The sequence below is a fragment of the Cyprinus carpio genome, chromosome A16, assembly GCF_018340385.1.
Source record: "Cyprinus carpio isolate SPL01 chromosome A16, ASM1834038v1, whole genome shotgun sequence".
Lineage (NCBI taxonomy): Eukaryota > Metazoa > Chordata > Actinopteri > Cypriniformes > Cyprinidae > Cyprinus > Cyprinus carpio.
Window position 1 is genome coordinate 8124100 of NC_056587.1, and position 26672 is coordinate 8150771.

At 37.5% G+C, this 26672-nt stretch overlaps 1 protein-coding gene across 3 annotated transcripts; it reads right to left on the reverse strand.

Moving 5' to 3' along the window:
- Positions 1 to 702: 702 nt before the first annotated feature.
- LOC109104951 (cingulin-like) lies at positions 703 to 25652 on the reverse strand. Of its 3 annotated transcripts, XM_042772379.1 has the most exons (22): positions 25634 to 25652; positions 25470 to 25546; positions 13650 to 13916; positions 12561 to 13218; positions 11481 to 11581; positions 11331 to 11400; positions 8476 to 8591; positions 8204 to 8336; positions 7728 to 7940; positions 7432 to 7580; positions 6493 to 6613; positions 6195 to 6407; positions 5884 to 6105; positions 5256 to 5504; positions 4951 to 5121; positions 4700 to 4861; positions 4517 to 4606; positions 4191 to 4274; positions 3899 to 4017; positions 3376 to 3484; positions 3103 to 3266; positions 703 to 2469 (listed from the first exon to the last, which is right to left on the reverse strand). In XM_042772379.1, exons 3-22 carry the CDS (start codon positions 13913 to 13915, stop codon positions 2328 to 2330), a joined length of 3552 nt encoding a protein of 1183 aa, XP_042628313.1. In that variant the 5' UTR covers position 13916; positions 25470 to 25546; positions 25634 to 25652; the 3' UTR covers positions 703 to 2327. The 3 variants fall into 3 exon arrangements, with proteins under 3 accessions (XP_042628313.1, XP_042628312.1, XP_042628311.1); XM_042772378.1 differs by lacking the exon at positions 25634 to 25652 and having other exon boundaries at positions 25470 to 25627; XM_042772377.1 differs by lacking the exons at positions 25470 to 25546; positions 25634 to 25652 and adding an exon at positions 24305 to 24354.
- Between the last annotated feature and the right edge of the window lie 1020 nt (positions 25653 to 26672).

Consider the following 26672-nt stretch of genomic DNA (forward strand, 5'->3'; position numbering starts at 1 on the left):
AGTATTAGTTGTTTAAATATAAGTTGTGTTCACCAATGTTTAGTAAAGCCGAATAGATGGACTATTCTGACGATGTCTTTCATACATTTCTGGACCTTGTCAGTGTATTTTACTTGGCAGTCTATGAGACAGTCACAAGCCTCCCAGTTTTCATCTAAAATATCTTAAATTGTGTTTCAAAGATGAAAGAAGCTTTTATGGGTTTGGAACAATATGGGGGTGAGTGATTAATGACAATTTTCATTTTGGGGTGGAGTATCCCTTTAATAGAATTTAGAATAAAGACATACCACGTTTACACATCACACTAGTTTGTCTGTTGGCTAAATGAATTTGACTTCATATAAAAGACACTTACTTTATTTTTTTTTTTATTATAAAATATATTTTATTTATTATACTTAATTTTATTTATTAAGTAAGTAAGTATTTATTATATATAAAATAAAGACGTAAAATATTTGCTGTTTAGTACTGGTGTTTAGTAAAATATTTGGTGTTTGGTGTCACTGCTGCTGCCAGTATTGCCACTTGTATAAGAACAAATGTTGTTCTTATACAAATTTAGTTTTGAATAAACTAAAAACCGTTGTCTGTAGTTGTCTGTACCGTTTGTCTGTACCATGTCTATGACACATCAGCTACAGTATGATCAAAATACAAGTACACCATTAGCACACCATAAAAAAGACAATGGAGAAGAACTATTAAAGTACTGGATTTATTTTTGATAGAAAAGGTTTTGCTTACAGAAAAATACAAACCTTTGATTTGATCAGTGCTTAATGCAAATTCTAAAACCAATAAATACAAAATGCATGTACATAAATCATTCTTATTTACTTTGGAACAAGAACAAAATAATAGATTTACAAGGCATTGTAGTGGTGTTCCATTCACAAGAATCAGATGCTGTGTGCATAGATAAAGTCTTGTAGATATACACAAGAACAGGCAGCTTGGTATCAAAAAATTAGTTAATGTGTTTAGGATTAAAAGACTATGGTAGAAAATATCCGTTATTTCAGTTACTTTATATAACATTTGCTTCAATGTTATACAGTAGATCATGTGCTGGTAAACTAACAAAATTAACCATTTTCGTTGTTTTACCGTCTGGAATGAACAAATACTGATTAGTCTTTTAGCCTGTCGGTTAATGATTAATATGTTGATTAGTGATTTCACCTAAAAATATGCAATAGCTCCATAACAGAAAAGACAGAATTTCACAGTGCAATTGATTTAGAAAAGATCTGCCATTTTATAATGCTAAATTACATTTGCTACAGGCAAGTCAGCACTGAACATGGACCTCATTCTATAAGTTCAGCATTTGTATGGAAACTGAAGGAAATATAACTGAAATGTAAAAGTATTTATTGTGATTATGTTTTATAAATTTTAGCATATTTTAGCAACACTGATGCATCTGTGTAGTGCTGATTCACTCGTACCTAGAACTTCTCTGCCTTTTTCCACTCTGTAAACATAAGGAAATAAGTGTTTTGTGAAGAGTTAAGCAGTCTTAAGCAGAGAATTAAAAATAATACCTTTCTTGTTACTAAACCTTGATTTGCCTCTTTCTAATCTATTCTCCTGGAACAGTTTAGATGCATCTTTTGGACTATTATCTGCATATATCTCTGTTACTACATTATAGTGACATCATTTTTTAAAATATTTTTAATTGGATTTTTGGAAAAATGTTCTCTGCTGTGTTTATTTCCCTTCTTCTAATACCCTGATATTCTTCATCTCCCATCAGCCTCTCTTAACACACACATAATGAAATCATCAGTGCTCATAATCGGTCACAGTGCCCTTAAAACAAAATTAAATCCTTCTCTCCCTCTCTGTTAAGTCATTTTTTTTTTTTTTTTTTTACAAAAGTTCTTATTTCTTCTCTTAATCCCTAATTACATAAAATAAAATAAACCAAAATGTTCTTTGCTAATTTGAACTGAGGTGAAATTCAGTTTCTAAATGGCTTTGACTCTGAACTGATCTCCTCTAAAAAGGCATCATTAAGGCTTTTCTCATAAAAAGAGTCTCTAAGGTGGAACTGATGAATAAAGCCATGTCTGAAATCTATTTGACTCACTGACAAGTGAAAATGTGTGTGAAAAGCTGTTGTCCTGTTTTATAGATGTTTTAATCTCAGATTGTACAATCTGATTTATAATTATTGTGATGTGGTGTAAAGGTCAAAAGTGGAAACCAGAAGACTGGAGTTTCTGTTATCAATTTTAGAGCAGGACTGAAGTTACTGTGTGTCCAGGAATGAAGCACCAGTGAAGAGGAATTCCAGATTCCTCTCTCAGTCTTCAGCAGGAACTGGTCTGTAGGTTGCTCTCGGTGAGGATGGAGGTAATGCTGGAATGATCATACAATCCATCATCATCGTCATCATCAGAGCTGAGCACTGAAGACTCCAGAGCTGACTGTCGGGCCTGCTGGATCTTCCTCCTGCGGAAAAAAACAACACTATTTAACAGTAGTGTCTAAGAAAAATCTAAAACTTGTACTTTCTTGAACAAATTTGTGTGTAATTCTTATACATGCAGTTTTTTAGGCTTTAAATTACTTCATTTAATTTTATTTTTACTATTATTTGGAATAGTGGTCTCAACATGGGGATCACACACTAGAACTAATAGAATTAATATGAAAAATACTAGCAATATTAATCTGAACACTGTGTAGGAGCCTTGTCAATTTTCATGTGTGTTTAAAGTGAATGTCACATAAATGTTGGCAAATATGTCATTAATTATTTGGGATTTAAAACGGCTGTTGTAGGTAATGGTTCTCTGGGAGAGAAGGGCGTGAGTGCGGGAGCACACATTTTTTTGTTGTATATTCATTAAATTTTTGCTTTGATTTAAATAATCTTCAGAACCTTCAAGAAATGCCTCAATGTTTGTCAAGTTTTCGGTGGATAAAATAAACATAAGAGACGCAAGTATAAAGGATGATTGACGTGTCACAAGTTATTTCCTCACTCAGCTTCTGTGGTTTTGATTTGTTTTGTGGCTGCTTCACACTTCACCAAACACATCAATACCACCATTATCTTCTCTCTCAGTCAAACACACTTACTTGAGCTCATTCTCTAGTGCCGTGACTTTGGACTGCAGCGCCTCCTTCTGTTCCTGCATCTCCTCCATGTCTCTGATGGCCTTCCTCCTCAATCCCTCCAGCCGCTCTGCTTCTGCCTCTCCTTCATCCACCTGCCTCTTCAGAGCCTTCACACGCAGAGTCAGCTGAAGAACCACACATGCATTAAACACAGAAAGACTCCACGGGTCTCTCACATACACCGATCATCACACACACTGCTCTATATGTGCAAATGTAATGTGTATTCTTCACCTGGTCTCTCTGCTCTGTGTGCTGCTGTCTCTCATCATCCAGGGTGATGTTCAGCTCCTTTAGTTTCCTCTCCAACCGTCGCTGAGAGGAGACCACAGAGCTCTTCTCTCTGCAAAAACACACAACTATGTGCTTGAACCTCAGGACATCCTAAACTTGAAGTGTACTGTTTCATTCAATGAAATTATTTACTCTGGTGGGGCCAGTAAAAATATTGGCTGAGCAAATTAAAATCTTATCAAGCAAATATACCTGCTGACAATACCCCCAGTGTTGTTTTATTAAAAAACGTAACATTCGAAACTAGTTGTAGTTTTAAAGCAGAAGTAGAAGTTATCGCAAACAACTATATGGACTGCATTGTCTACAGTCTGTATTTTCTAACAGCATAACGTGCTTTCAATTAGTGAAGAGTGCTTTTTTCAAGCATTCTGTAGTGCTTTATGGTTAATGTAATTGTTTCTGTCACTTCATGATAGTGGTTTTAGAACCCCAGTTCATTTAGGACCTTTTTTTTATTTACCTCTCCTCTGCACGCAATCGTTCCTCGAGGTCCTGGATTTTGTTCTCTAGCTGAGACACACCAGTAGAGGAACGTGACTGGCCCTCCATCTCAGCTACACGAGATTTATAATCCTTTATCTGAAAGAGATGCAGATTCGATGAAACCTGGTGGCCAATCTGAAGGAATGTATTGTGCAGTTAAATAAGAAACACTTTTATCATTCTTGTTATCACAGAAACTCAGGCAAAGATAATGCAGAACACAGTATGACTATAGATCTGCCATACTGTTCAATGGTCATGTGGCGTACCTGTCTCTCCAGAGCATTTTTGTCCAGCTCCAGGTCTTGTTTGGAGGATCGTTCTTGCATGAGCTCTGCACGCAGCTGTTCAATCTACAAACAGAGTAGAATTGCAACCACATTTTGATTAAAGCATTTAGCAGATCACAGACCTGAATGTCTTAAAGAGTTGTAGAAGCACAAGAATAATGAAAGTAACTGTAATTGACTTAATTATGGAGCACTACAATAAAAAAATGAATAAATAAATGAATAAATAATAATAACATTATTGGGCAATATTCATATACAACCATTACAGCATTAAATGATAATCCCAAACTTCTGAATGGTACCTGATCTCGGCTCCTGGTGATTCTTTCTGTCAGCATTTCTGCATTGTTCTTTTCCTCGTCTAACTCAAGCTGCAGGTGCTTGATTTTGTCCTGCAGGTGGAGACAACAAATATAACAGAGTGAAGACAGACTGTTATCACATCACTATCACCAAGACACCAGATGTGAAGGTGAAACACACACCTCCAAGCTGCGGATTTCTCGTGAGCGGTCGTTTTGTGTAGTTTGCTGTGTCTCTATCTCACTCTCCAGATGTTTGAGGCGGTTGGTGAGCAGCTCTTTATCTAATAAAGCATTGTCTCGATCCTCATAACTTGAGAACAGCTCCTTCTTTTGACGGGCCAACTAAAAACAAATAAAATTGTATGACCACAAACTGTTAATATGCTTGGAAAATTCAAAAGTATGAATGTTTTATCAGGCCAGTGTTGCACCTCTTCCTGTAGGGAATGGATGGTGCTCTGAGCTCTCTCCAGCTCACTGAGCTTCTCTTTAGTGTTTTTATGTGAGTCCTGCTGCTCTTTCCTCCATTTCTCTCTTTGCTCGTCCAGCTGAGCCTGCAGGAGCCGCACCTCCTCACGGGATGCTGCAGACAAGCGCTCTATCTGACATAGAGAAACAGACAAAAAAGGGGTGGGAGGAAGAAAGAGAGAGATAAGAACAGGCGGAAAATAAAATAAATAGAAAAACTAAGAAGATGATGCATGCCAGGTTCAAAATTGTGTCAATGAAAACATACCTCTTTATTGAGTTTATCTAGTGCTCTCTCCTGCTGCCGCTTCTGATCCTCGAGCTGTGCATTCTCTTTGCGGACACATTCTCTGTCCTTCTCCTTCTCTTCCAGATTACGGGTCAGCTCGTCCCGCTCTAGGCCCAGTCTGGAGTTCTCACGCCTGGACTCCTCTAGCTGCTGCCTCAGTTTCTTGGTCTCCTCCTGCTGCTCCTGTTCAGCCTCAATACTCTGAGTCGTGCGCTCCTGAAGCTGAGACTACAGACACACAGATAACGCGTCAGAGAACAAGAGAGAAGGAACAGATAACATGTCTGTTTTTGAATGCATGACATCAGCTAGTGATCTCAAAAGTGACAGAAAGGATCATGAAAACAATAACCACGAGTTTTCATCCATTAAGCTCACTTATAACATGGCAATAAGTCACTTTCTAAATCCATCACCCCCTCTGGTTTCCCTAACCATAACCCTAAAACCTGAACCTCTAGACCATCACATCACAAAAAGCAGCAGAAGACGCACCTCTACCACCCCACACTCTTAAACCAATGCACTTACACTCACTATTTTTAGTAGTTGAATGAGAGGGAAATAAGGTGCGCCATTACATAACTATGTTAATCTGCATCCTAACCTCAAGGCGTGTGATTCTCTCCTTCATACGCATGTTGGTTTCCTCGAGTTCTCTGTGCTCATGTGCCAGATGGTTTGCTTGGGTTTGAGCAGAGCTGAGTTTGTCTCTCTCTGTCTGCAGATCTTCTTCAGTTGAAAGTAGCTGACTGCGCATTCGGCCCACCTCCTCTTGCATGTCACTCAACTCCTTGCGCAGGGCCTCCACCAATGAGGGTTCAGCTAGCTGCCGGAGGTTAATAAAAATTTTCAGTAAACACAAATGGAGGGTACCAGCTTTTATGCCATAATAATTTTAACTATACTGTACTGTACCTGTTTGGCCCTCTCGTGAGCTTTCGTCAACTCTTCTTTATCTCTGCGTGACTGGTCCTTCAATCTGTCAATCTCATATTTCTGCTCTGCTTCAAGCTCCTGTTTGCTCTTCTTTAATAGCACAATTTCCATAGTCTTCTTGTCAAGATCTGTTTTCAATTTATCCATATCTGTTTGGGCCTTCTGTAGGTTAGCACGGCAACGGTCAATTTCCTATGAAAATACAATGAGTATTTTAAGTCTCAGTGTGAAAACTTTAATTATTTTAACACTCATAAGCAAAAAAGTGTGTATATACCTGGCTGACTGTCTGGGTCTGTTTGGGATCTGGTATCTGCTGTTTCATTGTGTTGACTTTCTCCTGCAGATCTTTCAGCTCCTCCTCAAACTCCTCTTTCTCCAAACGAGTCTGGAGTAATCTAACACATACAGACATACAAACACACATAGTACAATCACAGCCAAACACCATATGCAAACAAAAAATCTAAACTGTGAGTGATTAATAACAAATATTTACACATTCTGCTGTGCATAGCAGCTATTAAAATGTCAGAAATTAGAAATTCTTATAAAAAGGTTGAGCTCCTAATATTTCCTGATGATGTTAAATTGGGTGGACAAACTATTGATTTAGTGTCAAGATCCAGACAAGCCATTAAAATTCAATTGTTTGGCATATTTAAGTTTGTACATAGCAGCATTTTTCCTGAATAAAAAATAAATAAAATAAAAAAAGAAGCAGCATGAATTTATTTCCTAATAATGCAGATTATTTGTGATGATCAACTAATAAAAAAGTATTTAGAGTTGTCATACAGAATTTATTATGATATTCTTTAATGTTTAATAATGTTAAAACTAGTTCCTTTGAATTCAGCAAGGACTGTATACTTAAAAATTTCGATTTAGTACACTAAAAAAAAGCATTCAATTTATTATTAAATCATCAAATCATTTGTTTAAGATTATGGTAGTGGGATCTTAGACTACAAATCCGACTTACAAATACTAATAGGCTCAATCACACATCTACAGATAAATCTACAATTTCTCTCAGCTAATCTGAGAGCGTTTCTCACTCTGCTTTGGGTTGAACCCGTTGTCCACTGCCCCAACAAAATGCATACAATGAAAAAGGAAAGATATATACACATTAACAAAAAAGACAGAACTAAGTGTATTGCAAAACTAATTAAAATGTATACCTAAATTAACTAGTGCAAGTGTGACTCACTCTTGTTTGGTGTTGCGTAACTCTTCTCTACTGGACTGAAACTGCTCTCTCCAGTGGTTTCCCTCATCTCTGCTGTCCTCCAATTGCTGCTGAAGAGACCTTACGGTAGAGTTCACACGGTGACGCTCTGCTTCAATGGTTGCCTGAGACTAAGGCACAGAGAGAGTGCATATGTGCAACATGATTCCTATGCAAATTTCTTTGAGTTTAATCACTTAATAACAGGTGTTCAACAGGGTTCTGTCTTAGGTCCCATTTAATTTCCTGTACAACCCCCCTTAACGTTGGGTGTGTACCTGTGAAACCTGCTCCATGTTTGTTCGTAGTCGCTCCATGTCTTGGCTGTACTGCTCTCTGAGAGCCTCTATCTCCTTGTCATGCGTGGAAACCTCATCTTTCAGTGCCCCTTTTAGAGCAGTCAGCTCCCTCTCTCTCTGCCTCAGAATGTCCTCCTGCTTCTGACACAGAGCTGCAGCTTCGGCCAACTCACCTCTCACTGCCATCAACTCCTGTACACATGAACAAATCATAATTATTTTTAATGATCTCAGTAGCAGTACAGCAACATAATTTTAATACTAGTGCTTTGCAATTTTTGTCAGCAGCCAAATATATACATTTAAGGATTTTCACAGGTTTAAAAAATAGACACTTTCACCTGTCACCAACAGCAATAAGGTGTTGATTTGTCATTACAAATTCTTTTTTTTTTTTTTTTTTTGCATTTGTGACCATTTTAGTCTCAGTCTAGTTTGTGTGTGTGTGTGATCACCATGTGCATAGTGTCAGCCTGAGCTTTGTTGTCTGTCTCTCTCCTCAGCTCTTCCTGTAGTCCTGCCAGCTGATCCTCCAGCTCTCTAACATGAGAATCTGCATTCTCTCGGTCCATTCGTATCTGAGTTAGCCTAAGAGAGGGAAAGTGCACAGAAAAAAACTAGTTTAACTTTTCTATTATGTTGAAGATTTTATATCATTCTCACCACAGAGTGTGAAATTCCATGTTGGTAAACACACAACATTGACAAAGGTATTTGTCTGTCTTACTCTGAATGTGTCTGGTGCAGCTCTGTGTTCTTCCGGCCCAGCTGTTCCTGCAGCTGTACATTTTCATCCAGACATTTCTCAAGCTCCTCCTTCAAGGAGTCATCAGATTTGTTCATCTGAAATCCAAGGGGCAACGATTATACAGCCATGCCCTTTAAGTATACATACCCCTTTTATCGTAAGTTTAAGAATATTTAAATTAAAGAGAGATCATAATTTTATTTTGTTGTATTTGTGTTTCACATTATATCGCTTCAAGCATGCACTACTCACAGTCTTTTGTGATAGTCACTGTGGAGAAGAGCTCAAATATGCAGGGCATGCTGGGGGCTTAAACCAGAAGTATATAATTTTTTAAACACGAATGTTTGTGTAAATTATATTGACCGTACTAAATTATAACTTTATAATTATTACTTTGATTGCTGAATGTTTGATTTTAATGATAGTTAAAATAAAATATAAAATAAAATAAAAACACAATACAATACAATATGTCAACATGGACCACAAAACCAGTCTTAAGTTGCATGGGTATGTTTGTAACAATAGCCAAAAATACATTGGGGAAGTCGTGGCCTAATGGTTAGAGAGTTTGACTCATAATCCTAAGGTTGTGGGTTCGAGTCTCGGGCCAGCAATACCACAACTTAGCTGCCCCTGAGCAAGGCACCGAACCCCCAACTGCTCCCCGGGCGCCGCAGCATAAATGGCTACCCACTACTCCAGGTGTGTGTGTGTGTGTGTGTTCACTGCTGTGTGTGTGCACTTTGGATGGATTAAATGCAGTGCACAAATTCTGAGTATGGGTCACCATACATAATTAGCGATTTTTCTTTTATGCTAAAAATCATTAGAATATTATGTAAAGATCATGTTCCATGAAGATATTATGCACATTTACTACTATAAATATATCAAAACTTCATTTTTGATTAGTTATATGCATTGCTAAGGACCTCATTTGGATAACTTTAAAGGTGATTTTTTTCAAAATTATGATTTTTTTGCACCCTCAGATTCCAGATTTATATATATTATAACTTCATTAGAACAGTACTAAATAACACTGTGCAAAAAGGGGACAGTAAACGTATGAGAACTGTATATGACAAGGCATTACCAGATTATGCTCCAATTAGTCAAAAACACTATAATCCAAGTCCACCTTTATGGTAGTATTTAGAAGACAGAGTAGTCATTAGTGGTTTGCTACCCCTGCTGGGACATATAGTAATAGGCTTGAGGATTTAATCCTGTCTAAAGATCACTATAGTATCTTAATAGTATAGTATATTATAGTATCACTAAGTATCTTAATTGCTCACAGAAAGAAACAATACACTCCTTTGCCTTTAAATTAAACAAGGAAGTACATATGAAGAGTTTTTGTCAAATAAAAAAAGTAATAATGTGAAATACGATTACATTTTAAAATAACTGTTTTCTATTTTAATATATTTTAAAGTGTTATTTTATTCCTGTGATAGCAAAATTGTTTTGAGCAGCCATTTCTACAGTTTTCAGTGTTACAATACATGAGCCTTCAGAAATCATTTTAATATGGTGATTTGGTGCTCATAAAATAATTTCTTATCATTATCATCTATGTCGAAAACCTAATATGTTTTCATCTTTTTTCAACTTTCTGCACCAGTTTTAAAAGTCTCGGAATTAAATCTGAATCTCCCCTATGATGTTAAGTTGTTCCTGGCAGCAAACCCAGACGCATCCATCAGGCGTCTATGTCCTCTTTCTATTTCAGATAATTATACACAAGCTAAATGGCCTACTGTTTGCCTCTGAGAGTAATACTTATGACTTGCATTGCAAACGTATATAACATAATATGTTTATGTTCAAATATAAGCTTGACAGAGGGCATTAGCAGGATTTTTTTTTTCATTTACATTTTGAATTTCTGATGGTTAATTATTTGCATTTTTAATTTTATGTAATTTTATATTACAATACATTGATCTATTCTCTGCATCTCTTTTTTGTTGTTGTTGTTGTTGGAATATTGTATAATTAATGAGCTTTTGTGTGGTGGAGGTAAACATTCCTTCCTCCTTTCACTCTACAATGGGCTCAGCTGTTGTAAATGAATGGGATCTGCTGCCAATTCATTATAGCTTAGCAAGAGATGCCAACACCTAAAAAGCCTTCAAATATAATGCCCATTTTACCAATGCCTGTCACTAGAGTAAATCATCTCTCACTGCTGACACTTATTTATGACAGCTTTTTTAAATATGGCAGATATATTTCCAGCTGGTTTTAGTCAAAGTCAGATCACTCTGTGGCTATCTTGGTAACACCACAGGCAGCTATTTTCTAAGCAGATAAAGCAGATACATCTTTAGACTTTTATGTACTTGAATGAGGAACGATGGCAATATTCTAAACTGACTGTCAAGATTATGCCTCAATAACAGCCCACCAAATCACCAAAGAAATCAGCAATGGTATTACATATTTTACTTCTTTATCTCAAAGCACACTAAAAAGTAAAGTAAACAAATATGCAATATCTCTATTAAAAAAGCCAAATGGCTCTTATAACTGAAGGGCAGGACTTTCACAAAGACATTACACAATTACAGTCTCTGGTTTAGTACACCTGAACTGCCTTTCATGATATAATTAATTTAGTATAAAAAGCCTCTACAGAACATTGTGTCTTTTTTGTTTGTTCTATTCACCTGAAAAGCTGAACTGGTTGTGTTATGGTGGTGGAAGCACCTGCATCACAAGTCTGTCTTTTTTGTTACATAATCAGGTGTTGATATTTGTTTTATGTTGGAAAATCATAGTGAAGAACTAGCAATGCTTCGAAATGTGAGAGACTGTACCATCAGTCCTTGAATCTTATTACAGATGACTCGAACTCTGTGCTTAATGACAGCATCTCCCTCTGTACTCCTGAAGAATTAAGAGAAATAAAATGTTACCAACTGTTTAGTCTGTACATATTGCTGTTACACAACAGAACAATGGTTTACCCCTGATGTAGAACATCGTAGATTATCTGCTGTATCTGATCTTCTGTTGAGAACTCTGACCCTGAACTTTGACCCTGGTCCATCAAAAGATCAGGAGTTACCTGAATGGAGAAAATGGTCAAACACAACCCACACAGAAAATGTGCAAAAAATAAATAAATAAAGTAACATTTCTTAATGTTTAAAGAGTGGATTACAATTGATACATCTAAGTAGTAACATAAGTGTGCACTCTGTCAGCTGAAACCAACAAGCTAAATCAAGCTTAATGACATTCAATGCCAGAGAGAACAGAGTATCAGGTTGATGAACTGCTTTACTGTAACCTACTCAAATTACATTCTTCCAAAACTCTGACAGCATTTTAAGGCATCTGAGGTCTGCATGCAAATGCAAAGTTTCAGATGGTCCAAATGCAAAGGCTGTTCCAAAGAATAGATCCCTTTTTTTGGCATGTATCCTTCACAAAGAAGAGAATGCAATCCCAAGTAAACAAGAATGAGTTGAGAAGTGTCACTTAAAAATATACTTCATTCAAAATAAATAAACTGAATAAACATTTAAATACATATATACATGCACACATATAGTTTATAGTTTGAGCTACAGGAATCATATTTAATTAATTATTACAATTAATTATTAATAAAATATATTAAATTCATTTTTATTTACTTAAATATTAAGCTTATATTACTTAAAATTTGGATTGGATCAACTGTGGTGTTTACATGAAGGATTTTCAATCCGAATCCTCAATCTGATTTATAATGATTTTTTGGTCGCATGTAAACATAGCTAGTGACCACATGATGGATGAGGCAAAGCTGAGAACATTGTGAGAGAATGCAGAACTAGCTGGAAACAGAGAAAGTTGCGATAGCCAATATTTCTATGAAAACAAACCTGCATGTAAGATACAGTACCTCAAGAATACATAGTATGGATGTAAAAAGGAGAAAAATTATTTGCTCCTCTCAGGTTCAGTACTTGTTATTAAATTCCAAATTATTGTTAAACACAAAGAGTAGAGCACACTTTTAATAATGGAAGCCTCAATTTATTTCACCCATCACTCACATGTCCATCAACTGGAGCAGATGAAGGGACAGCTGGGACCTTGGTGACAGAACCTGTGCCACGACCCAGGCTGCTGTAGGCAGAAGCAGGCGAGGAAGACCGCGGTGAAGAGTATGTGTTTGGGAGGAAAGAAGCAGCAGGTAATTGTGAGGTTGAGGTGGGTCTGTCGTCTGCAGATGGGATGGGATAGCGCCCCCTGGTGTTGGTCCCAGTGTTACCTGCCTGTGCAGCAGAGCTCCCATCAAACCTGTCGGAGAGTCTGTGGGCAGGCATCTGGCGGATGGAGTTGAAAGCTGATTGGCTGTGAGTGTGCTGGTTGTGCGGAGATATTTCAACTGATTCGGAAGAGGTGTAGTGACTGCCTCCACCTCTCCCTCTTCCCAAGGTGCCATTCAGCCCTGTCTGGTAGGATCCACCCCACTGATTTCTCTCCATCCTTTCTTTGGGCCGCTCCCTCTCTGCTCCCATACCAATACCTCCATCCAGGTTGCCGTAGCTGCCAGAGCGTCCATCTCCAAGCGGACGTCGGAGTTGATCTGTGAAGTCTTCGCTACTGTTTTCTCTATCCAACAGTGAGCCATGAGATTGAGCCCGACGGAGGGGGGTGTTCTCTCCAGATGAGAAATATGGCCCCTGAATTACTCCATCTTCTCTCCTCCTAACAGACAAACACACAATTAGAGAAATACAAAGATCAATTATACAGATTGAACATTCTTTAAAAATATACTAAAACAAAACAAAAGATTTATATAGATTCATAAAACCAGTTCCAGTTCTAGATGCTAATTGGTCATCACTTATTTATTCAAGTTACTTCTTTTACGTATTATTCGTAATCTATTTTTTAATTAATATTTTTTATACACTATTAACCCATTAAGGCACTTAATGAATTTGCTTAATAATAATACTATTTATTAAGTGCCTTAAATTCATGAAGAAAATTATTGTAAAAGAATTTTAGTAAAGATATTCATATATAGGCAAAAAAAAAGTTTTTTAACATTTAAGCACAGTTATTTAGTTGAGGTGGTTTTAAGATCATCAAAAAAAAATTCTTTGACAAAAAAATCATTTGGAGCATACCTAGGCAGGCTGCTGTAGGCAGGTGGTTGGGTTCTCAGCTGTACTCCATATGAATCTCCTTTTTCTCCCTCTTTCAGGAAAACGTAGGGCTGCCCACCAATGCCCTGCACCCTCACTGCCACTCCATAGCGAGGCGGCAACTTTTTGGGTGCCTCTTTCCGAGGCTGCCCACCCACTCCCCCACTGGTGTCCTGCAGGTCATTTATAAAGCGAATCTGTACGCCATGGTCCACAGGGGTCTTCCTACCTGAGACAGGAGCAGACATCCTAGAGGGGAGATAAAGAGAAAACGAGACACAAACATAAAGAAAATATCAAAGTGAAAATGTCAAAATATATATATATATTTTCTCCAAGCATCTGGCCAGTGACCTCAAACAGATCAAATACTCCTTATGGGTTCCAGAAATGTTTTTCCCAATAAAAAGTTCTAAGCCTTCAACCAAAGCTACCAGCTCAGAGGTGAATCACATCAGTACAAAGAAATCAGTACAAAGACATAGTATTTATTTTTCTGTCACAGCTCTGCATGTCCTTTCCTTCATACCGGCCCTGACAGAAGCAATATGATGTCCTTCAGATTACATCTGAAGTCACTTACCCTCTACAGACACTGTGCTCCTCTTCTCTAAAAATGCACTTTACTTTGTAGCATGTGAACTAATCAGACACACAATTATTTGTTATATTCAACAACTAAGACCTCTCACCCAACAACCAAACTGGGTACCGAGACGTCTGTGAACAACCCCCAGGCCCTTGGTTAGACACCTCTGCCAGACCAGATAAACTTCACGACTTTAAAGTATGTAGAAAGAATCTCCCCCTACTTAATTCCCACTAAAACAGACAGGAAATGACATTTCATTAATTCATAGCAAAAACATTCTGTAAATGATTATGCACACACCCAGAACATTGTGTGTATCATTAATGTTTTGTATACTGTTTTATGCATGTGTTATGATCACTCATAATATGTTTGGTATCAATGTGCTCCAAATTACATTTCCGATTTGTCGATTTACATGACATTTTGCTAACATAGAAATACTTTGATGACAGACTTTGCTTAGGCATTTCAGAATGACCATAACAACATATAGATGCCGTGAATGAGATCGGCCCGCTGCTAGTCAAGTTATCCCGTCTCATAGCGCAAAGTCACATGACTTTTTGCACATAGAGGAATTTATTCGGTAAATGTTTTCCATCGTAGTTTATGTGCCTTTTTTCTTATCGGATAAAAAGTTTATCCTACTCAAATGTGCGCATAAGTTTTTTATGCACATTTTTAGAATTTAGGCGCATCTTGGCGTTTCCATACAGCATTTTTTAAATGCGATATACTAAAATGTGCATAAAGATAGGTGAATGGAAACAGCTTATGAATAAACAACTTGAATTTTTGATCTCTGCATGTGGGCTGGAATAAAATGCTCCTTTCCGCTGACTGGTCAACCAAACATTAAAGCGTGCCGTGATCAGTTCTTCCGCAGTTCTGCGCAGCAGAAAACAGTCCTGCTGCTACAGTTGTATGCGTTCTTAACGCGTTTATTACAACTATATTTTATTCACTTTCATAATTTGTTGCATCCAGTGGGGACATAATTACTGATTATAATGACTTATACTGTATAATACCATGTCTGCATTTGTGATTGGAGAAACAACAAACAGCAAGCGCTACTCTACACTGCTCAAAACTCACGTTTGAATCAGACTGAGTCAGCAGGATTTGTCGATTTACATGACATTTTGCTAAAAGATTCTTCTCTTGAACACACAATCCAGTTTCATATGCAAAACATAATGCTTGAGACAAAGGATTGTAAAATTTCCCTCCAAAGGTACCATTCCTCATTGGCTCACTCAAATCCTGAGGGTGTTACCCCCTCACACTTTAAAGATCACTGATCACCAGATCAGAGTGGTTCTTTTAGATTCTGAGAAGATGAGGATGCTGAGCTAGAGTCTTCGAATGACCGTAAGTTTGTGCCAGTCTCTCCATTCACCAAAGACCCTCCCTAGCTCTGCGCTCTTCTCTCATCACTTTCTATCTGGGAGAAAACTCTCCTGACCACCACCGAGTCAGAATAATATCTTTTAGAGTTCAGCACTCTTCAAACCCGGAAGAACGTGATCGTGACTCCCAACACCACAAACCTCCAAATCATCAACATTTTCATCTGAGACTGCATCCGGATGCCCGTTCAACAGCCAAGGCAATGCAAGTATCGTACATTTAACTAAACGAAACATTAGTTTAGTATAAGCTGTAGACCCGTTTTAAATCAGCGCTGATGGTTTCCCTCAGGTGGTTAACTGACTCATTTTCAATAACTGCATTCCCTGGTTTCTCTAACGGTTTCATTCATCCACTGCTAATCTGCCCATGTATGAGTGATTGTATGTTTGTTTGTTTAGATTAGTTATGTGTTAGTGTTTAGTTAATAAAACTTTTGTGCACAAATTTCATGAGTTCCTAGATCTGTCACCACTTATGAATAATGATCCGCTCTATAGCTACCTGCTCTAATGCATCTAAAGTGATTTTCTGTGGCCAAGAAAAAATCCTTTCTTAGAGTTGATATGAAATTACACTGAATGTTCGCTGGACGAACAGATTAGTTGATTGTAGTATTAATAGTGCTACAGTTACTACTGGCAGCTGAGGTGAATAAATGTAATTAATTATAATTAATTGTAATTTTTTTATATACATTTGCCTTTTGAGCTAATTTGCTACAACTTAAACATAGATACCATGATGAATTTCCTTTTCGTATGGTTAGATCTTGTGTCAGAACTGGGAGCAGTGTCCAACTTTACTTATTTGACAATTAACATTGAGTTTTTCATGATTTTAAATCCTTCTTGTCACTCTCCAAAATGAAGTCACGAACAGCCATTTTAGAGGTGGATCAAGTTATTACATATTAATAAAAGATTATAAAGACAATTTTTTTTTCTTTGTTATAATGTGCACTTATGAATCCATCACAATAAGATTAAGAAAACGCATTATTAATAAAGCAAATGGGGCCAATTTCATACTGACTTCAACATCCTTGCAGACAATTATAGTCTGAGTTCAAATGTTTCTAGCCTACGTTACTCTCTAAAAGAGAATTTGAATGGGATTTTTACAAGCAGAACACTACTGCTGTGCTCTATTGAAATACAGACAGACACAGACACGCAGACAGTCGAACGAGGCAGGATTGAATTACCCACACTACTCCATGCTGCCGTTACCTCTGACTCCTGGCACAGAAGACACAATGGCCTTCATTATTCATTAACCTGAACACACACATATACACACGTTTGTTTTTCACATTGTAGATGTTCCATTGACTTTCTATCCTAAACATCACACCTTTTTATTAAGATCTATCAAGTTATATCTCAACAAAACCCAGGGAAGCTGCAGCACTACTCAAGACGTAATGGAGTAGAAAAATGAAGGTGTGGCTGGTGTGATGGAATGAAAGTATCTCAATAAGGAACAGATTAAAGCATGAAGGGTGTGACAAATCAACAAAATGCATTCCTAGACACTGATACATCTTTACTGTCTTTCACTCTCACACTCGTCAGCCTCTTCAGTAACAAAAAACAGCTCTGCAATTCACTAAATAGACTGCAAACTACAAACACATTCAGTCTGATCTGTACAGCTCCTCTTTCACAAGCGATGAAGAATCCAGTGCAATAAAATCCATGATAAACTAGAATCTGGGACATTCGCTCCCATGACTGGATTATGGGAAGAGCACCACTGAGCAACTCATATTCACAATAAACCTATACAGCTTTTGTTATTCAGCCTGAGATGACTAAGAAAGTGTTAAGAAATATATTTACTGTGTGACATATAAAGGAGCCTTCATGACTACTATTGCAATGTGAATACAATGAATGGGCCTATTATGTGTTTTGTCACCAGAAAGCTTTCTGAGACAGCTGACGTGTCCATTTCAATGACTGAAAGCAGACTGAAGAAAGACGGGAGCCTCTTGTGCTGATGGACAGACAGGTGGAGGGCTGCAGGTGTAGTGAGAAAGCGGAAGCAGCACTTCACTGATCATTTTCCCCCTCTTATACTCATTCATCATCTGGGTTTATTGTAGTTGCAGCAGTATTTATGTACTTTTACAGTGAAAATGATTCAATTCCAGCTCTCGCACTCAGATAGGTGGAGTTTCAGTCCTAGACAACAGACTTTGAATGCCATAAAAGAACTATAAATCAGGACATGCTTCTTTACTGATAGCGGGGGGGCATTGTGTTGTACGTATATGATGAACATTTATCCTGAGGGCCTATGCGGCAAACAATTTGTGCAGTATAGCCAGTTGTAATATGGTGACAAATCTCATAGTATATCTTTTTTTTTGCCATAATTTAAAGATATTGCATTTTGAACCAAACAGTTATGCTGGCACTTTGATCAAAGTTCCTTTGAGGCAAGCCAGGCCACTCCTTGGCCATATTCTAGGCAGTTTTTTCAGTCATGCTCCAGTCACCTCAAAGAGGCAAAGACCAAAATCATCTGAACTGTTGGACTTTTTTTTTTTCAAGCCTATTCAGCTAACCATTGCATTGTTGAAAAACACACATTTGGCTCTTTTAACTGTAAAGGAATTTTATTCAGTGAAAGCTCAAACACTAAACAAAAAATCCAGTATAGCCTACTTCACCAATGTATTATTTAATAGACTATATGACTTTTCTTTTTATGTAAAAAGCACATGACATCCACCACAGTCATTTAAAAAAAATGACAGAGCTATAGAGTAACATTGGAATTACAGAAAGGCCTTTGATCTATTTACTCGTAAGCATAGAGATTTGCCAGAATCTGTCATTTTCATTCAACATGTTAGTACATCCATATGTTTTCAGTTTTTATTTTAATTTTAGTTTTTAGTTTTGCATGTTTGTATGTTTTTGTTTTTTGATTTTAGTTTTTTTTTTTGTTTTTTTTTTAATTTTATGTTTTTATTATTTTTTTTATTTTCGTTTTTATCTAATCTAATTTACATTTTTATTTTATTTCAGCTTAATTGAACGAAAATCATTTTTTATCATTTTATTAATGATAACAACACTGATTTAACTCTCATCAATCAATTTTGAATATCCACATGATAACTGTCAGATTATTTATTCTATAATAACAGTGATCTTGTCAGACAAACAGGCAAAAATCAGTCTTGGTCCAAGGTGATCCATTTCCTGTGTCAGTGTGTCAGTGGCCAGACAAACAGAAGCACCATTTAGCCTCTCAGCACTGCATTATCTGATAGGCTGAATGGAGGAAGCCCGTGAGTGGGACGGAGGGGGGAGTTTGAGGACCCTCTTCTTATTATTACAGTGAAGTGGGGCAGAAAACAAGGGCAAGTATGCTGAGAACACTGGCTTTTCTATCACACTCACTCTGTCCCGCTCACATACACTGATCCAAATCAGAGATGTCACTGTTCCCTTCATAGGCAATAGCCTACGGTATGCAGGCGTTTACTTGCAACCTGAACAAACACACTTGATTTCAACCACTCTAGAAACAAGTATCTGTGCTTTAACGGCAAAACAATATGAATCAACCCATTGCCTTTTCTCTCTCAAAATAAAGCACCTTTAATTTTATCTGCTTTTTAATTTTTTCTTATGATGATTTCACAATGACTTCTGCCCATCTTTTAACACTATATTTAACACCAGTTAATTCCACTTTTAACGTTGAATGAAGTAATGTATTTTTGTATTATATTTTATTTAATTATTTTCCCTATATTGTATGTCTGCTGCAATACCCCAGTTTCCCCCCAGAATTAATAAATGCAATGAACCTATCCCATCTCATTCTACCCATTCTCTTCTATCCTATTCCATCCTAGTAAATTAACACTAATTGACACTGGGCTTTGAAACTCCAGAGTTAGAAAGACTTCTGAAATGCAATGACAGAAGGTATACAAAGTGAAACAATGGTGTGCATCTGAGAAACAATCATATACTAAACAATGCTTGTCACATTATACATTCATGGATTGTGTACAGTTGCAAAAACTTTCAGCAGTCCTGTTCAGCTTCCACACATTAGGGAAACAATGGCAGCAAACACATTCACTACAGTAATGAACGTACAATATTACTTCTGTTTCTAAAAAAGAACAGCAGTTGCATTCTTGTGTGCTGTAGCCAAACTAAACAATTTTAATTATTAAATTAAATTCATAAATATGCAAATAGGAACATTTACCTCACAATCCTTTATTTCCTTCATCCATTCATAGGATAATATACACCATATCTGCACCATTGAATAACAGATAACAGTAAATAATATCAGATTAGCAGATGTTTAGCATTCTGTGTTAAAAAAAAATAAGCCATACAGTACAGCAGGGGTTCCCAATCTTTTCAGCCCACGACCCCCAAAATAACAGTGCCAGTACCTCAGGACCCCCACTTTCCTCTGAGGTGGTTAAAGTATACAAACATTTTGCACAATGGCGCACATGCACCCTATAGCATAATGACAACATAATGACAACACAAAGGAACACAACAGTCTAACAACAATAATATTATTTTAGAGTAATTTACTCATTACTTACATTTCAACATTAATCTTACCTAATTAGTTGGGTGGGCAACATGCTGGAGTACAAAACACCACATTGGAGTTTTATTTTTAATTCAACTTTTATAATTTTTTTATTTATGGGTAAAATATGCTATTTCTAATCCTTTAAAAAATTATTTGATTTCTGAGAAATCATCTTGCGACCCCTCCTCGTGGTTTTGTGACCCCCTGGGGGGTCCCGACCCTTACTTTGGTAATCCCTGCAGTACAGTACTTGTCCTCTAATTTCACTTGTACCCCTTTTCCACCAAGGCATTTTGAGGGCTGGTTTGGAGACAGAGCCTAGTTTCAAATCGGTTCTTTGTCTTTCAACACCCAAACCACCAGCTCCGAACCAGGAAAAGTGGTTCGTAAGTAGCACCAAAACATTGCTGGTCTAGAAGTAAGAGCCGCTTGTTAGGGTTGGGGGCGGGGTTACCGTGACCAACAAGATGAAAAGAAACTTTTGACCACCATTTTTGAAATAGCAGCTAAACACGAACACATTGAATTAGCCGTGTTTGGATGCTGATGTAGATTCGCAAAGCCATGAACATGAACATAGCAATGCAACATCCCATTGTTGATTGTGTGTTTAGGCTTGTTCGGGCTGCACTGGCACTGCTCGGAACGATTTGTGTGTCATGGGAGTGATCGGAAAACAGATGACTCTCTTTAAGCTCCTAGATCGCTTTCACAGTGTTTTGGTGCCGATCGGTCTTCATGGTGCTGATGCATCTCGAACAAGCCTGTTGTGTTTGCCGCTGCCACGCTAGCGTTACTGGGAAAGATGACATTACTTTGGTGGCTCTCTAGCCCGTGGAAAGGCAGACCGGTTCTTAGAAGGCTGGCCAGTCGAACCAACTCTGAACCAGCAATAACACTAGCTCTGAACTAGCACCCAGTTCATGCTGGTGGAAAAGGGGTATTTGATGGTCAAAAGTGACAGAAGTGGAAATAGACAGAATTGAGATAAAGGGTTAATGGTGAATACAAATAGTTTCATATGTGCATAGTAACATTTGGTTGCTAGCCTATTATTTTTTTTTTTGTAAAGATTTGTTTTAATTTGTTTGTGTATATACATGTAAAACAACAACATTTACAAAAACTTTTTCTGCGTACCACCACCGGTGGTGCTCTACACACAATCCTAATAATTGAATAAGCTTAATAATCGTTATAATTTTCTGAGAATAGTCAAGTCTACACACAACTTCAAACGCTAACGACACTGAGGAACAATATCATTGGAATCACGGTCGGAACATTCTTCCAGATGATGAACGATAAAAACACTGATAGCCAATCAGAATCCACCCGATTTTAAACAGCTTGAGCATTTAAGGCGGTAAACAACATAACTGCAGTACAGACTTATAATAAACAGAACTATATCATCCATTGGTGGAGATACTGAAATATATATCATGATAGTTATCTTTCTTGGTGTGAGCAGACCATTATTGTGGAGCCCCAATAATGCAATAACTTACCACACCAAAAGTGTATGTCCACAACTAATTTGTATTTATCACAATCCAAAAAACATAGTATTGTTAGATGTAACTTAAATCTAGACAATGTCTTGTTTGACTGACTAACCTGTACACATCCACAGCCAAGATTTAGCTCACTCATCGAAATGTATCAAAACGTGTCATTATTACATACTTACACATTATAGGACAGACACATACTGTATTCTTCACGTCCCATTTCACCTGCTCAGGGAGATGATGCAACAACAAACAGTCCAATTTGCAAGTCTTAATGAACCACACTTCTAAAATAAAAATAAAAACACCCTTACACCAGACCCTCCAGGGACACCTGTCCACAGCTCAGAGTCTGTGACCTCTTGTTCTTCCATTAAATTGAATTCTCTGATCTTAAATTGAATCGGGACTGCCGAGTTCTCAGATGTGGAATGTCTAATAGAATTAGCAGGGAACTGAAGCAGTAGGATTCAGGAGAAGTGCAGTCAGTATAGTTTGCATTGTCTTCACTGACCATTACATACCAAATCAATGTTACTACAATCAGTGCATCAGAGCGTGTTTAGTTTTGCTCAGACATGTATCGCATCAGACTTCACATCAATATAAAATATGACTTCAGATAGAACAAACATTGTTAGCATTCCCAGAGTCCTTTAGGTTTTCAATGCCAACCTCTCAGCATACTTCAGCATCACTTCTGAAATCAAAAGGTGGTGTATATTACAAGTATGACAAGCAGTCTGATGGGAAACACAACCTGAATCTCTGATGTAGTTTGAGAAGGACAAACCGATCACTGATAATCGCTCTGGGGTAATTTACCTGATACAGAGTTAATGTAGATTACTCTACATATTAACGGCTCGTATTGCTGTGAGAAAGCATCTGAAAAAGGGTAGCCTATCATAAGCTTTCATCCCATTTTAAAGAGTCTGGCAACCCTCCATTAGTGCTCAACTCCCCTTCACATTCTTTGTCTCCTGCCAAACTCCCTCTCAATCTCTTCTTTCCTTTCTGGCACCCCCTCCCCTCCCTGCCCTCACTTCTGTCACTCTTTTTGTTTCAATCATAGACAAACAAGAATTTCTTCTGCTGTGTCTATATGACCGGCATGACAAAACAGGCTCCACTGTTGCCAAACAGAAATCATACTTTCAGAAGCCCACACAAAGAACTCTTATCTATTACCAGCATGTAATGTATTCATGACTCCAAGTTTTTCAGCTAGGAAAAACTGAAGCAAGTTATGACTCTCAGCTGTGAATGACACAAGAGGATTAATGTCCCGTGATAGAGCTGTAATATCATTATGTTTGTCTACGGCTCAGCACAAAGTAGTCATAGGTCAATAACCAAGATGCCAGGCAGTGATATAGGAGATGCAAGAACAATGTGTTTCAGTTTTATCGACTAAATATGAGCAAACAATGATTCAAATGAAAAGTATGCTTTTAATTAATTCCAAAGATTTCCTACCAGGATGTGCACCCCTGAGCATACTTTAGCAGGTTCAAGGGGGTAGTTGGAAAGATTTTGTTTAAAACCTTTAAAACATTAATTACTACTTAATTGGATTTCATATTAATAAATGTGCCATTAGGCATTTCTTGGGGAAATTACGATAACCCATACTCGGAATTCGTGCTCTGCATTTAACCCATCCAAAGTGCACACACACACACACACCGTGAACACACATCTCAAGGGCACCTCAGTCGTGGTATTGAGGGTGGAGAGAGAGCGCTGTACATTCACTCCCCAGACCTACAATTCCTGCTGGCCGGAGACTCGAACTCGCAACCTTTGGATTGCGAGTCCGACTCTCTAACCATTAGGCCACAACTTCCCCCTCCAGTAGCAAAGCAGAAAAATCCACTTTAGTGTTTCTATGACATTCAAAAAGAGGAAAATTGGAAGATTGATTACGCTGGTCAAAAGTGAGAAAGACTGAGAAAGATCAAATTTGCACTCAGCTATTGTATTAGAAACACTCCTGCAGCAGCAAATAGTTTGCATTATGTGTATTATGTTAGCGTCTTTGTGTAATTTAATGTCAAGGTAAGCAAAAACAAAAAAGTATTTGTTTTATAAATGTATATTACATTTTTAAAAATATGGAAAATATATATATATATATATATAAAAAAAAAAAAAACGTTGCTAGATTTTCCACAGCTACATCAAAATCTGTGAAAAGGGTCCATAAGATAAATAACATGGATTTAGAATATAGGGTGAATAATATTTATTTCATGTCAACTTTAAAGGGGTCATATGATGCGATTTCAAATTTTCCTTTTTCTTTGGAGTGTTACAAGCTAATGGTGAATAAAGAAGATCTGTAAAGTTGCAAAGACTAAAGTCTCAAATCCAAAGAAATATTCTTTATAAAAGTTAACACTCGTCCACGCCCCCCTGAAATGGCTCGTTCTAACACGCCCCCACACATCTACGTCAGTACGTGGGAAGATTTGCATAACACCACCCAGAACTTCACGCAAAGAAATAAGGTGTACCTTGTATTCTCGTTGTAGTATTGTTGTTGCCACCGCCGCCATGTCGCCATGAGCCTTGTGAAAATCAACACGTTTCAGAAGGCGGGGCATAAAGAAGAAACAATAATGTACAGTATGTGGAAAATATACTGTGTTTTTTTTTTTTAACCCTAAACCGCATTAAACACATTTCATTACACCAAATACACAAAATAATGTTCTTTTTAGCAGCATCATATGACCCCTTTAAAATTTAATCTCTTTAATAATGGCCACTTGAATAATATCAATGATTAAACTGAATTATATCCAACATATTAGATAATAATAATAACACATTTTTAAACTTGACCCTTACTGATGGAGCTGTTGGGGTACATAGAAACAGGTCGAGAAGCAATCATTTAAATGCCTGGGAATTAGTATTATTGTAAAGAGTTTGTGTGCCATTGCTCAACCCGGGCCTATAAAATTCTTCAGGACTGAGTCACTGGTTTCAAATCTCTAAAGGTCCTGACGTCTCGATAACATGACCACGGAACTACACCAAATGAGCGATGTATAAAAATAATCAGCATTATCGCTTTAATACACTTAAAAGTCGGTTGTTCTTTTATGTAATAATCCCTTTAAACAGCACACGTTTGACAGCCTACCTGACGCAGTAACCTGATCGCTCACGGCGTGTTTAACACGGAATCGTTATTCACCTGAATGAAAATTAGTCTATCCAAACAAGGCTTTGAATGTTTAGCGGACTTTCTGGGCTGTGGTGAGGAGGTAAACAATCACAACACTGTTAAAGCGGGCTTGTTTGCCACGTCAAGCTTTTCTCTCGTGCGTTTGTTCCCACAGCAAGAAGCGCAGGTGTTCACCTGGCGATGCACCTGCGCTGTGTGCGAAACTCAGTGGGTTATGAAGTCTCTCGGGGCGAAGCGAAAACCAGCGGGCTAGACAATAATCCTTTGGACAGACATTAATCCATCTTTAGAGAAGACCACTTAAGAATAGCACGAAACAGGACAAAAACACAACTAAACCTCCAAGTATGCGAGCGAAACAATTGTCACTCCCAGTGGAAGAAAGTTCGGCTCGAGAATGAGTTGAAGCATCTAGAGCGCGACAAACAACTTAGCATCAATTTCTAGTCACTGGTTTAGCGAGACAAAAATAACATTTGACGCACCTGATGTTAAGGCAAAGTTTATATATCACTCTGCGGAATGTTCCTCTGTTCCTCCCTGTGGTCCTCCTTCATGAGAACTAATTTAATAGTGTAAAAGTAAAGAATGTGACAGCTCTGAAACTAACAAACCCAAGGGAAAACATTTGCTAAAGACAACCTGTTACCTTTCAGACCGATACCACATGCTCCGCCCACTTTGCGCGTGAGAATAATCTCATTGGCTGATAGAGGCGTCGTGGGTGGAACGCGTGGAACCATTTCTCTTTCGGTTATTGGTAAAATTATGTGTCAATCACAATTAAATCTGGAACGGGTTTGTCTGTGGAGGAGTGAAATGTAAATTAGGTGATAAGATTTTAGAGACAGGAACGTGTAGTTTTGTTACTAATTTGAGTCGGCTTAAACTTCTACGTGCACGTTCATGTAACTGTCTGTTGCGCAATTCGATATGTATGCAAATAGAGTTGTGAAGGCTGTTTATACTGACGTGGTCTTGTAGATATAGATACAATAAAATCTGATATTATCGTATTCGGGTGCAAAACAGGGTGTATCATAAAATGTCTGTTTTTGTATATAGAATAGGCTACATAAAATCAGAATTTAATCGACGATGGGGAAGGCGCATCATAGAAAGTACAATCAAACACTACAAAGTACAATCAAAAAATAGTGCAGAATCTGAATGCAGCTGCGCTTGTTAGTTGGCCGCTGATGAGAGTAAATGTCCCGTGTATGTGTCTTGCAGAATTTATTCAATAATTTTTCGTTTATTGACTCGTTTTCGCTTTCTTTATCGTTTTCAGTATCTGGAAAAACAGGTCCAGATGCTTTTCAATAAATTCTTCAAGACATTCCACGACGAGCTGAGATGATTGACAGAGTTCATAAACACTTGATAATGCTTTTACTCTTCCTGTGAGCCGAGACAGCATCCAGTTTTCAACTTCCAGTATATTGAGTTAAGAACAATCTAACAATAGAAATGTGTGTATAACCTTATACAGTAAGTATTAAAGTCGGTGCCAATTAGAACAATTCTAAAACTTTGGAATGCCAGAAATAGCTCATTTTCAAGCAGACACGTGTATTCTAATTTCTAATTAATTAAATTAATGCGTAATTAAATAATTAATGTTTACGTCTTATCAATGATTTACGAATGTTTTATTAATCACCCACTAGATGGAGGCAGCATAAATA

Excerpts from the sequence above, each read along its gene's own strand:
- LOC109104951 (XM_042772377.1), bottom strand. The coding sequence starts at position 24,354 with ATGGCGACATGGCGGCGGTGGCAACAACAATACTACAACGAGAATACA. Across the intron at positions 8,592-11,330 it reads ATAAGATTCAAGGACTGATG|ATGAACAAATCTGATGACTC; the intron begins GTACAGTCTCTC and ends CTTGGATTTCAG. Across the intron at positions 7,581-7,727 it reads ACATGGAGCAGGTTTCACAG|TCTCAGGCAACCATTGAAGC; the intron begins GTACACACCCAA and ends TCTGTGCCTTAG.